At 36.8% G+C, this 13,760-nt stretch overlaps 2 protein-coding genes across 12 annotated transcripts in view; both read left to right on the forward strand.

Moving 5' to 3' along the window:
- Positions 1 to 2,038: 2,038 nt before the first annotated feature.
- On the forward strand, positions 2,039 to 10,836 carry LOC112294259 (uncharacterized). 6 transcript variants are annotated; one of them, XM_090244006.1, is made up of 8 exons: positions 2,039 to 3,697; positions 4,731 to 4,817; positions 5,151 to 5,348; positions 5,513 to 6,238; positions 6,474 to 6,670; positions 7,067 to 7,193; positions 7,419 to 8,702; positions 9,231 to 10,836. In XM_090244006.1, the coding sequence occupies exons 3-8, from the start codon at positions 5,190 to 5,192 to the stop codon at positions 10,287 to 10,289; spliced, it is 3,552 nt and encodes a 1,183-aa protein (XP_090100132.1). In that variant the 5' UTR covers positions 2,039 to 3,697; positions 4,731 to 4,817; positions 5,151 to 5,189; the 3' UTR covers positions 10,290 to 10,836. The 6 variants fall into 6 exon arrangements, with proteins under 6 accessions (XP_090100132.1, XP_024400315.1, XP_024400316.1 ...); XM_024544547.3 differs by having other exon boundaries at positions 2,039 to 2,432; XM_024544548.3 differs by having other exon boundaries at positions 2,039 to 2,334.
- A 2,052-nt stretch (positions 10,837 to 12,888) lies between these two features.
- LOC112294715 (dynein-1-beta heavy chain, flagellar inner arm I1 complex) overlaps positions 12,889 to 13,760 on the forward strand; it is a 46,047-nt gene continuing 45,175 nt past the window's right edge. For 3 of the 6 annotated variants that reach the window (XM_073540020.2, XM_073540023.2, XM_073540021.2), the window contains exon 1: positions 12,889 to 13,346. The gene's annotated coding sequence lies outside the window, so the exon portion shown is untranslated. Of the gene's footprint in view, positions 13,505 to 13,760 lie in introns of all 6 variants that reach the window. The other 3 variants (XM_073540022.2, XM_090244008.1, XM_090244007.1) reach the window with 2 other exon arrangements.

The raw sequence follows: 13,760 nt of genomic DNA on the forward strand, positions 1-13,760 counted from the left end.
ACATGCCATTATAGGTTTTGTTAATGCCACCACAAGCTATCATAAACTTACATTACATACTACAATGCATTTTATGGAACACTAAAATTTAAATTCATAATAGATAAATTTTAAATTCTTTGTAGATGTATACTTTAATATTTTCTAAAGTGCATTATGATGTTCAACACAAGTTTAGGAGAACTTGCAGTGGTATTAGAATTTTTTTTAATAGCATATGGTAGATGGCAAGTTGTAGTGTTAGTAGCAAAAATTATAGTGGCAATAGCAACATCCTAATATTAAATGATATTTAAAATATATATATTTTTTTGTAAGCTAATTAAATTATCTAAAATATTATATATATTTAAATTTTATTTTTTTTATTACAAGAATATATTTAAAAGACTTAATATATTATACTAATAAACTAAATTATATATGCACTAAATTCATAATATATTTAAAACTTACAACTACAATAATAGATAATAAATGATTTATAACATATATCTATAATAAATAATAATAATAATAATAATAATAATAATAATAATAGTCATGTTTTTGAACTCATATAATAAGATAATTTAAAATTTATATAAAAATATACATTAATTAATAAATTATAAAATTCAAGATTTTTTAATCTATAGGAATTTTAATATATATATATATATATATATACATACATATATACACATATTAGAAATATTTGTAGATTAAATAAATTATATATTTTTTAAATTTAAAAATAAATAATTAATTTAATTTTTTTTTTATTATTTATCGTTGACATAAGATATAAGAGGCATGTGGTAAATGATAGGTTGTGGTGGGAGTAGCAAAAAACATGGTAACATTGACCATATCTTGTATATATATATATACGATTTAAATCATCTCATCTATAAATATATAACTATTAAAATTTATTATTAAAATAATATGATTTTATAAATTATTTTAATATATATTATTTTAAATACATATTATTTTTTATTATTAAAAATTATAAAAAAATTACTTTTATTATAATAAATAAAATTTTAATTTAATATTAATTTTTTTAAGAAATATATATATACATATATTAGAAAAAACTTATGTAGTTGGGTATAACAATCTTTGAGACTTCTATCCATTTTTTTCCTTATTCATCCATATTCTTTCATACCCATGTTCATCCAATTTCCATGTTTGGCTAGTGAAAAGGCTTCTTTGTTTCTTTGTCTTGTACCCAATATATTTTATATAATAGATAATTGATTTAACCTTCAAATATTATACACATTAAATATTAACAAGTTTACTTCTTTTTCAATTAAATTGTCATCTTAAAAATGAGTTGCACATCATATTGACTGCTTCAATTAACACAATTTTTTATTTGTATACACTCACCATTAAAATTCATGTAAGAGACTCATTGAAACAATAAATTTACTTTATTGCACCTCTCATTTTCCATTTAGAAAACATTTAAAAGTAAACAAAAACAACATTGTATAGAAAACAATCCAATTTATTTTATTATTGACTCAAAAGAAACAACATACATCTGCAAATATTAAATGAACTCCCAGCTCACCACTAGCCACCATTAGAACAACAAAAAAACAAACAATGCACACAACCACCCAATCAACCAAACACAATGCATGAAACAAACAACTTAAAAAAATAAAAATAAAAACACTAAATTTCTGGCAGTCGACTTCCAAGAAGTAAACAATTCAAACACCATTAGAAAAAATCCCTCACCCAGCTTCATAAATTGCCAACACCATCACAATGTTCTACAACAACAAAATAAACAACACATGGTCCTCAAGTAAAGGTAGCAGTTTTACCCCACTAGAAGTAGACCCATGGATAGATACTCAAACATCCATCCAGAGGAGGTGAGAGTGTGAAAGGCATTATCATGCGACTACACGTGAGAGAGGGGGGACATAACTGAGCAGTAGTACCGCACCCCAGCAAGCAAAGGGAGAGAGGGAGGGAGGCTTCATGTCTGGAGAGGGAAAAGAAAACAGAAAGAAGGGGAAAGAGAGGGGGAATCAAATCCTGCACCACTACACCATAACCCCCCCATTCCCTGCAATGAATGTGTTCGGTAGTTTGTTGGTTGACACCCACTTGTGTGCTCTTCTTCCAGGCTCCGCAGATCGGACCCACATGCTCAATTCTATGTCCTTTTTAGCCCCCCCCCCCCCCCTCCCCCTCTTCCAAACTCCCACTAGTGGTACCGGTATTCTGCTTCTGTCCCAAGCTTGTGACAATTTGGGAGGATGCAGTCCGAGTAGCGGCACCAGCACCGTCGGAGACCGTGCATGCATGCCATCCCAAGTAATGGTTTCAGCTGTAGCTGCCTGTGATCCAGATTGTGTGTGTGCACTTTGCTGCTTCGCTGCTCTTGCTGCCCTGCATCTGTAACTTGGCGCAAGGTGTGGTTTTTTTAATGCTTTTTTGCTTGTGTGTAGTGCTTCCTGCCCGTTAGGTTACGTTAGCATGGCCTTCCCCGTTGTCATGTTTCTAGTGTCTGACAACAGCGACTTAGCTTATATGCATTAAAACAAGGCCTGTCAATCGGTGAAATTACTGATGCAATGTGTGACTTTGTTGGTGACTTCTCTCATTTTCTGTGCTCATGAAGACTTGTGTGTTTGCTTTGTTTTTGTTCTTTTAGCTTTAGTGCATCGAAGGTTTGGTGTGCTCATATACTGATCTATTTTTTTTTTCTATTTTTTCTGTCTTGCAAAAGAGTTTGTCTGCTTCGTGTTTTCTTGGCACGTTAACACCGTGCTCTTCTGGTTGTTACACTCATGGATAGATAGTCTCTTCTTTTCGTATCCATGGTCTCATGTCCATGGGATCTTCTGACCAGCACAGAAAGGGAGCATCTTTCCTCGTACTCACTTCATCATGTCAACTGTGAAATGAGGGCAAGCAGTGATGATTCCTCATGTTCACCGCAGAGTGATTTGTAATTTGTGAGCCTCGACTTGGGAACGCTGGGTTGCGGTTTTAGGTTGAGATGCGAGCTTTCTTGGCGTTCTTTCTTTCAGGTTGTCTTTCCTGCAGGTCGAAATTCTGGGCATCTGTGCTGCTTCCAGAGGGTTGCTGTATCATTATTTCATGTCTTTGGTCCACGCCCGCTCATGTCTGAATTCGTGTGTTGTGGAGGACCTTTGTGATGTCTGTGGTGGGGCAATAGACTCAATCGAGCGTAAGGAAGCCATTCAGTTCACCATCATTGTCACAGCTTGAATCTCCGGAAGCTCCATTCTGGATTGCTTCGATTGAATTAAATAGACTCAGTTTCTTGGTTGTCTTTCTGTGTCTTGACTTGTTTGCCTGGGGTGTGAGCCTTCCTTTGTTTACAGAATTTTTGTTGTCGTCTTCTTTTTGCCAACTCTAATGGACTTTTACAATCGCACCATAAACCACACCTTATGACTTAAGGAGTAAAACTTAACTCTCTTTGTAGAGCAATTCATGGGATAGGGGGTCAAGGATTGGGACGTAGAGGATAGAAAAGTGCAGGAAGGTCGGGGGAGTGGGATCAAGAAAAGTGGTAGAGTTTAGATTTCTTGGTGCGAACTCAGGATGATTTGTGGGGACCCAATCAGTGTACTGGGCGTATTTCCACCAATCGACTCAACTCTCCCTCGACGCTGTCGAGTTTCCAGTTTCGAGGAACCAAATCCAGGCATTTCCTTGCCCCGTTAGTGCTTTGCAATCTATCCTGAGTGACACAATTGACAATGTCATGTTGCACGTTGACACTGATTGAGCTGTTTTCCTTGTGCTTTTTCACCTCACTTGCGCACAGATGATTAAAAACGATGTGGAACGTTGCCCAGCTTTTTAACTAGTTGCCGTGAAAATACATTCTCGACAGTATCCCTTAGATTTCCCCAAGTGTAATCACGAAAAGAAATCAGTTGGTGACCTCAATTTTGAAATACATATCCTTTTTCAAGAAAACTTGGTCTTTCTTAATTGAGTTTTTTTTTCTCTTCTTTTTGTTTTGGCTGTTCAACATCGTTGTAGAGCTCAGTAGCTTCTTAATTAAAATTTCAGCATTTCTTCAAGTATAGCCATTGGCGCCATGTCATGATGATCTTCCTGGTGAAGTCATGCATTTTACTGGCGTTGGTTCGCAAAGTTCTATATGAATGTGCTTTATTGAGTCTACGGGGCCGAAACGTGTGCTGTAAATTGACCAAAGCACTATTTTAGAAAACAAAAACTGTCGGATGATCTTGGCTGTTAAAGGTCGCCGGACAAACTTGGTTTCTCTGTCTTGAAGTCCTCCGTGAAGTTCCTGCAAGATAAATGACTACACTTTTTCAGTTGCGTAGCTTACAAACAACTGAATTCATGAAAAGAAAGTGTCCGCTCAAAGGTTACTTCGTTGGTTATTTACTTACTGCCTTGATCATGGTAGTGACTTAATATTAGTAGTTAATGTATAGATTAAGATAAATAATAGACGTGATAAATCATATGGGGTGTTCCGTTTCATCTTATAAAAGGAACTAGTTTGTGTCCTACGTGCAAGAAGGACTTGCAGTAGATCGTCACGTTGCACCATCTAGGAGTGCTATCATAGTAGTACCATCACGAGTTGCTTGTGCATTCTACCTCACCTGTAAATCTCAACATGTTGCGTAGTTGATGTGGACTCCTATGATTCATTTTTCTAATTTTAGCTTTTCGATACTCCTGTTTGTATGCAGGAGCAGGTCTAGATATCATTTTTTGCCCCGTCTCACACAGATACGCACTCCTGTCGCAAATCAAGAAAAAGACCGCAGTTCATGCAGGTCCGTGATGGAAGGAAGAAGCGAGTGGGCGGAGAGAATCTGAATTTTCCATTTGGATTTGATTTGATGTATGAACTTCGTGATCCTCGGTTGACGTGGGGCGGGATCATTTCAATTTTCATGATCGATGTACCAGAATCAACCAATTGAGATTGTAGGCGTCATGTATTAATAAATAGTTGAGAATTTAAAGGTTAATTATACATGTTACAGCCTTGAAGCATGCTGTATGTTAGCTGCAATTTGGAAGCCTCTATGATCTGCATATTACTCAGTTGTGATTGAACTGCAGTGCTGACTTTCGCCATTGGTTATCTGCGTTGCTGATTTCAGTGAGCATTCATATCCCTCAATTCAACCTGGTACAGCAGCATGGACAAGATCCCACATGGCTTTCGTCCATGCTTGTCATGCACTAGATCTTGTTACCAGGAGCATTGGCCTTTACAAAGCAGAGACACATTTCGGTCTCCATGTTTCATGAGGGCCTTGTGCGATAGCAACCTTGCTGCCATGGCTACATGTTGGATGGTGAGTTGTGCAATTCTAACTACGATGTTGATTGGTATCAAATGCTGCCCATTAATTAGTATAAATAGATGATTAAATAAGAAATAAGTATGTCTACCAGTATATTGAACTGGAGATCGCTTCGCAACGATCACATTTGACGTTATACCCACTTCATATGACAGGTAATTCCGTCAGCTTGGCTCAAACTACATGGCGATGAAGTAGGTAACTCGGCTGTATTGCATGGGCCAAGTGGCAACACCTGGCAGGTTGGTGTTGGTCGGCCAAAATGGGTAGCATTTAGAGTCGGATGGCGAACATTCGCTGCAGATAATGGTTTAGAAAAAGGCGACATACTCGTATTTACTTTAATAGGCAAGTCCGAGTTTGCGGTGAGAATATTTGACAATAAAACAGGCCTTGAGAAAGAAAGTGCTCTGACAGCAACTAATACGGGCTGCTATGATAGCAAATCACCCAGTTCGTTGGGAGTCAAAAGGAAACAAAGAGATGATGACGAAAATGCAGCTGAACTGAAAAGGATTTGTGCTCACAACAACGGGGTCCAGCTTGTTCACAATGATCAGTCAATCGATTCCACCCATACCGAAAAAGTCTTGCAACAAAGACGGGCAAAATCATCGACCTTCAGTTCAGCTGCTGCTCTAATTTCGTACGGAGAATGTGCTTTGCTTGATTTAAACTCTCAACCGCTGTACTTACACCAGAACCCAACTAGTGGTAATGGAAATTTTTTCCCAGAGATTGACCATCAACTCCTGGATGCTGTTGTTGCTCGCACGTTTCAAGGATATGCCTCCGGTATTGTATACCAACCTCATCCAATCAGTATACGCTCTCAAGATGTTGGCGAAGAATGCCATGTCCAAGGACAATCTAAAGCTCAGGTAATTGACAGCTTCATAAAGTTTTTTGAGTAGAATTCTTGTCAGTTAATTTCTTTGAGTGTTCAACACTTCTCATTTTCACCTGGAGAGTTTTCAAAAAAATTCCTCTGAATATATTGAAAGTAACCACTGTTTGCCTGCTCTTTACGATGCCACTGGGTCACCGTAGCGACGCTGACTTATCTGCCTGCTTTCAAAAAGGCAACAACAGTGCTGAATGGTAAGTTTAATTCAGGTGTGTGGATCAGGAGGATTGGGACCGGCAACACGGTTCGCTTCTCAAAGAAGACCAGTAATGGATGCCAGAGAGAGATCCACAGAATTTCCTCACCGACAAAACAATAGCCCAACTGTTATTCCCTCCCATCATCGTAGCCAGATACTGGATTTGAACAAGGAGCATTTCTCAGATGATGTCGTTCCTCACATGCTGTAAGTCGGATCAAATTTTTTAGAGCATTGAGCAACGAAACATGTGACGAACCAGTGCAAGGCATTTTTTTTTTTTTTGTTATCATAAATGTAGAACAGGTCTAGATAGGTAAGGCGCAGAATCACTTACAGAGTATTGAGATCTGCTTTAGGATGTGCAATTTCCTTTATTCTTCTTTAGTATATTCATCGCTTTGGTATTCGTTTTTGAGTTCAAATTACAATGAAAGTGTGATTTTTTTTTCCCAGACTTGGTATTGGTTTTCAGTCTTATAAGGACATCGCATTTTAATCCACAGAAAGTTAGTCGGGGCTCAAATTTAATGCTGAATCGGACCATCTACGTTTGCAAGGGTGCTCGAATGTGACAGTCTGATGCACATGCCGTTGTTACAGGTCGCCGGATGTAATATTAGAAAGGGAGAAGGCCCTTGAACTTGCGCGTCGAGCTCAGGAGAGCATTGATAGACCCTCTCATTTAGTGGTTCTGAGAGCATTCCATGTTCATGGACGTGCGTTTGTGGTGAGTATTGTGTTACCTTCCCATTTCATACTTCTCACTATTGTAAAATCTGGCTGCAGTGACTAATTAGCACAATTGCAGGACTTAACCTTAAAACAACCGAGACACAATTCCAGTTTGTGGAAGCCAGAGTCCTGCCTGCCTGGAATGATTAGCCTTTTCCTATCCTGTGTGATGTGTTCATTTCCAGTTCACCATTTAATGTGTGTTGTTTTTGCATGACAGCGGTTCCCAGTTACTTTTGGCAAGCAACATATGCCAAGAAAGACTGTCTCAATGCACCTGCTAGATTCACATGGACATCGGTGGCCGATGACTTGGCTTCGTGACAATGAGACTCACATGGGGCTCACTCGAGGATGGAGAGATTTTTGCCTAGCAGAAGGTCTCTTAGAAGGAGATGTATGTATCTTCGAGCTTATTGAGTTGAATAAACTCACGTTGCTAATTCACGTTTTCCGATCTTCGGAAACAAGAGATAGTAACCATGTTATCATTACAAAACCGAAGAGACCTGAATTATTGCAAATGCAGCATCTATCTCATAAGAAGTGTTCCGACCGAAAGAGGAAGGTGGTAGACAAGGGGGATGGTCGAAGACAAAGGAAGGCGGACTCTTTGGCAGACAAAGACGCACTACCAACTAGCTCAGAAGGACAATATCCGTGCACGCCTACGAAGTTGGCCTTGTACAAAGCGTTTCATAGAACGACGCACACAGATTCTGTAGGACCCAGTAGAGTATGCAACAGACGCCAGGATTCATTTGCAGCAGGATCTGTGGGAAGGGAGCGATTGAAAAAACTGTCATTGTGGGCTTCAAAAGTGCAAGGCGGCATGTACTCAAGTTCAAAAAAAATTAGCTGTGAATCTGAAAGTGTTGCAGGCACAAGCTTAGAAAGGTGCTGCAAGGACGATGAAGAGTTGACAGATAGCGTTATGAGTAAGACCCAAGATGCTACCTTCAGTGAGATTCTATGTCAGATGTCCTCGGGTTGTGTCGGTGCGAATAACTCTAGGAACTGTCGAAACTCGCCTGGATGGGTACGCACCAGCACATTGAGCACTGGGCTGATCGAAAAAGACGAAAAATCATCTGCTGTTGAAAGTCGCGGGTTTGAATGTCAGCATTTTCATGAGCAGGACTGCACTAGAAAACGTCACCACATAAACGCTGCACGGAGACATGAAATTAGAGGAGGAAGCGGGAAGCTTGTGTCTAACACGTTCAAACATTGGGCCAAGGCACGTAAACGGTGCGAAACTTATGGAAAAACAGAGGAAACAAGGACATGGGGTTGGAAGTGGTATACACCCGATTACTCTGTCCTTAGGAGGAGAATGCAAGTTTTGAATCGGAACTCTAGGTTCTACATAGCATCCAGACGGACTCCTGTGACAGATGCGCAGAAGGAAGCAGCAAAAGAAGCCGCCCTTGCGATGAAAACTGAGAATCCTGCTACTATGGTTGTTCTGAAGAGCTCAAATGTATACAAGACATACATTGTGGTGAGTATTTCTCTGCGAATACCCTTTTGTAGAGCACATTGTTGACAAGCTTGAATGTGACAAAATGTTCATTATCAAGATTGGTGTAGCTGTGTAGGATGGATGATGAGCTACTTGTGTGAGTGCATTGTTTCGCTTGTGTTCGTGTAAGCGTAAGGTTTATGCCTTGTCGCATTATACCAATCTCATTACTTGGTATACCTTAGGCACTCGCCGTTTCTTGCTTCTCCGCCCAAATTATTTGAAATTGGAATTGTTTTGGGACATTTTCAATGGTGTCATGCGATTGTGCCAGTAGGGGGTATACATTAAACATTGATAGGCACTGCTGATTCATTTACTAATAAAAAACTTGGTTGTAATGATGCCTATGTATTTGTAACCCGTATATAATCAAACCTGGAGCTGAACGTATCTTTGATGTCTTTTTTTTGTGGCCTGATTCCTGTGCAGTAGAAAGCTAGTAATATTTAAATACGTGGACATAGAAATAGAAATCAACCCTGCGTATGGTTGCATGTGGTGCAGGAGATTCTGCCAGAGTTTTGCCGGCAATTGTCACCAAACGAGAGGGTTCACATCTTCCTCAGAGACGCGGCTGGAAACAAAACTAGAGTTCTTCTGACTCAAGAGGCGCTCACCAAGGGATGGAGACAATTTTCCCTCGAACATCTTCTTGAGGAAGGGGACGTTTGTGTTTTCGAGCTCATTGATACTTCACGGCGGACGATTCTCGTCCATATTTTCCGTGTCGTAGATGTCGACTACATTAATGGGAACTACAGAAACCACTACCGCATCATTTCAGCAGGATTCCAGCGCACGCAAAGACCGCTGGTTAAGTGTGGGCTGAAGATTCAAGCCAATGGCCAGGTTGTAAACGAAGTTGCAACTAAGTTGTCGTTCCAAGCTCGTCGAAACAGTGTTAACCGGAGCCTGTACCTCGCAATACTGAAGACGAGAGACAATCTAAGAAAACCGAGACCTGTTGAAGATGACAACCCATATTATACCAAGGAGCACATGGATCTCAACCTTGACCTTGACACTTCCACAGTCCCTCCACCAGCTTTAAACACTCTTTGGGACTCTCCCAGCTGCACAATGTCGACGAGTTGTGCCTCCCGTAGCCCTGTTTTGAAACTTTACCCGGAACTGGATTCTGCACTAATGATTACGAAGAACGATTCCTCGCAGCTATGCCCAATGTCTGACAGTCTTTTGAGGCTTCCTGTTGTTACTCCTCCTTCCAGTGGGACTGCCCTGGCCGACATCTGTGAGATCAGCTCTTGTAAAAACAGGCAACAACAGACGATGCTATACCCCGAGAACGACACCATGGTGGGGATGCCTCTTCCTCTTCCTCCTGATGAGGACGATTCCGAGCCAGAAGAGGGCAACTACTACCGTGTTGTCCGCATCCTCAAAAAACGATACTTCGACAACGAGAAGCAGTATCTTGCAGAGCTAGATGGCCCTGTGGTGCAGAGCGATGGCTGCAGAGGGGTCCGAGAATACGACGACATGAAATGGTGGATTCCAGAGAAGTCTTTCTCACCAGGTTTCACAAGCTGCTATTTGCGTTGAGCTGCACATTCTACACTGCAATATATATATATATATATATATATTTGTGTCTGTCTCTGTGTATGTGTGAATATATATATATATATATATATGCATATATACTGTTCAGACTACTGCACAGCATAAGAGAGTTGTGAGAGAGTAAGATCCACGTACATAACATGTTCAATAGAGAGTCACCAATAACCCACATCAGAAGCAGGAGCTTTAACAGCCCATCGGCATCAGCAGATACGTTCTCATGATACAGAAAATTGTTCATTTTGATCCTATAAACAAATGGGTTTCCCTTCAAGAATGTCTAAATGACATCTTTCTTGACAACCAGTGCCCCATGAGAACCTTTTTATTTTTATAGTGAATAATACATCATGAATGAGTGTAAGTAGAACATATCAAGAGGAGACTTACAAACAAAGAAACGGAAGGAAAAAGAAAAAGAAATCAAAAACCAAAAATCAAATCAAATGAGATGTTCAGTTGTGTCAAATTCTGCTTTCGCATACTGTATATTTTGTTTTTGCAATGGTATATTGCGTTGAGGTTTAATTTTATTTACTAGTGTAATTATATTTATAACTTTAATAGATGGTGGTACGAAAATTGTGATTGATTTAAATGTCGCAAGTATACAGCTAATGCTTCACTAATCATGTTGTAAATAAGGTTATTGTTATTTTATTTGAAGATCAAACAGTAGTTTTATCTACACAGACCAGAAATATCTGTTAGCCTTACTAAAGTTCTTATTTACCATGGATAGTACGACTTGAATGTCACCTAAATTATAAAGAATGAAACATATTATGACATACTTAATCTTAATTTATATTCTAACAAAGTAAACCTCAAATCTATATCTACATCTGTATATTTGAACATTTTAAAATTTCAAAATAACATTAACAAAATCCAAAGAGATATACGTAAAAAAAATAAAAATAAATAAAAATAAAAATAAATCAATCGAATGAAGAAGAGGGGAAAAAAAAAAAAAAAAAAAAAAAAAAAAGAGAGAGAGAGAGAGAGAGAGAGAGAGAGAAAAGAGACAGATGAAAAGAATTTAAGAGTATGAGGTATTAAATGGTTGCAATTTAATCAGACAAATCTGATTTTGACCACACAGAAAGAAATATTTAGATTCATGTTTCCCTTTTTATTTACAATTTTTGTGTTAAGAACATGACTTGTAAGCTTTGGCATTATTATTTTTTGAGCCACTTCTACCTGAACCCATAATGTAATGCTATTAGATGTTTTGAGGGGTTCCTTTGCCTTTCATCTCAATGAAAATAAATATGTTTTTGATAACCGCATTTGGATTATTGTCTTTGGCTTCAAAGCCATACATGTTAAAATAATAATAATAATAATAATTTTTTTTTCAGCAAAAATGTTTTCCATGTAGGTGTTTTAAATTCAAAGAGATAATCTAATAATTTAAGATTCAAAAATTATAAATGCACAAAAGCAAAAATTTTCAGAGATTCATAACCTCAAAAGAATAACAAAGTTAAAAAAATTGTTTTAAAGAATGAATGGTGAAACTTTTTCAGCATTAAAATTTTTAAATAAAAATATTTTTAAATTTTATTTGGTTATATATATATATATATATATATATATATATATTTATATATGTGTGTGTGTGTGTGTGTGTGTGTGTTTATTAATGTAATTGCTATGCTTTTAAACGATCTTGAAAAGATTCTTCTTTAGAGATTTATTTCTTCTTAATTTTTACTTTTTATATTTACAAATTATTTCATCACAATATAGAATTTTCTATTTGTAATTACAAAATCATAATGATAATAGACTTTTTACTTTTTCACCAAATATTCTTAAAATATACAAAAATTCAAAATAATCAATTTAAGATAGAGATATAAGAGATAAATAAATTAATAAATTCTTTTAATACTAATTATCAAATATATAGATAACAAGAATATAAGTTTTAATAATTCATTTAGTGTAATTTTTTATATAAAACTTTTAAAAAGATGTACAATATTTTGGTCTTTTTTAATGCAAATTCTTAAATAAATTATGAAGAAAAAATATAGACTTTTGAACTTACTACAAACAAAAATTTACAATAATTATGATAATTGTTGCTAAATTAGAACTGATATAGTTTCAAAATATGGACAATATTTGAAAGTCTTTCTAATCTATTGTCCTACTTGCACTATATTAATTTTGCTTTAGAAAGCAACTTCGCACCTTCACTGGTGGGAAAATTAATTTTATTTTTCTCTATTTTGACTTACCAGGCTTAATTTCACTAATTTCTAATCTTATCCTTTACGTCCTTTATTAGTAGAAATGTGTGTCATATATTTCTCAATAGAGGACAAGTAGAATAATGACTTCTATTTATTCAAAAATAGAAAATAAATTTTTACATAAGCGACATACAGATAAATTTTCAATAATAATAAATAGGTAGTTATTTTTATTTAAAAATCATACTGAAAAATAATAAAAATTCCTATACATTTACATAGACACACACACACACACACATATATATATATATATATATATATATATATATAATTTGTTTACTTCAAATTATACAAATTTTGATGTTTGAAATGTATATAATTGGTGGCATAAATGGCAATATGGATTAACAAAGGTGGTCAAGCCTCTGTTTCAATTACATGTATGGAAAGTTAAGTGAATATTTTTACAATATTAATGGACTAACATTTAAATCTCATTTTACTTTCAACAGAACCACAAGTTTGATTAACCAAAGTACATGTAAACACCACAAACACAATTGTGTTCAGGGTTGATGTTTTCAGCAACTTTTCATGCCATTGAGTTGCTGAGAATATTTTCCCAACATGAAAACATTGAACTTCATGAATTAGGGTTAACATTAACCAACATTCTTACAAGACACATTTGGCACATATTCAGCTTTGATAATGCGTTGCATGGAGTGAGTCTGTCTGATGGGTTATTATTCATGAGATGACGGTATCAAGGGAGACTCAAGGGCATCTTCAATTTGTTCTTACAGCGAATGAATCGCTACATGTGGGTATATTTAACAACCTGTGGTGACAAACAGCACAGAACACAACAATCAAAACAACAAATAAGAGTTAAAAATGATTCAAGTCTTTCTTCTTGCTCAACATTCAAATCATGTAACTACACGAATTTTTGATCAAGTAAACATGAAATTGACTGAAGTGAGTGCGAGATACAAAATAGGATTTGAAACCGTGCAGCAGTTGCATCCCCGCCTCTCTATTTAGTTATTGATCCATTTTTTGTCCTATAGTTTTGGTCTTCAACCTTCTCATCTCCCACAGGGTTTGTTGCAAAAAAGTGTGATCAAAATATAGTTATTTTGGTAAACTTCACGTGTACCGTAAACTGAAGAGAATGGACTATGAGACTGTATAATTGGCATTGTGACAACAACAAAAACAAAAAAAGAAAGAT

This window comes from Physcomitrium patens, chromosome 17 (genome assembly GCF_059467195.1).
Source record: "Physcomitrium patens ecotype Gransden chromosome 17, ASM5946719v1, whole genome shotgun sequence".
Taxonomy (NCBI): Eukaryota; Viridiplantae; Streptophyta; class Bryopsida; order Funariales; family Funariaceae; genus Physcomitrium; species Physcomitrium patens.

Coding starts and splice junctions, on each gene's coding strand:
- LOC112294259 (XM_090244006.1), top strand. CDS start 5,190: ATGGACAAGATCCCACATGGCTTTCGTCCATGCTTGTCATGCACTAGA. Junction 6,239..6,473: donor AAGGACAATCTAAAGCTCAG/GTAATTGACAGC, acceptor AGTTTAATTCAG/GTGTGTGGATCAGGAGGATT. Junction 6,671..7,066: donor GATGTCGTTCCTCACATGCT/GTAAGTCGGATC, acceptor CCGTTGTTACAG/GTCGCCGGATGTAATATTAG.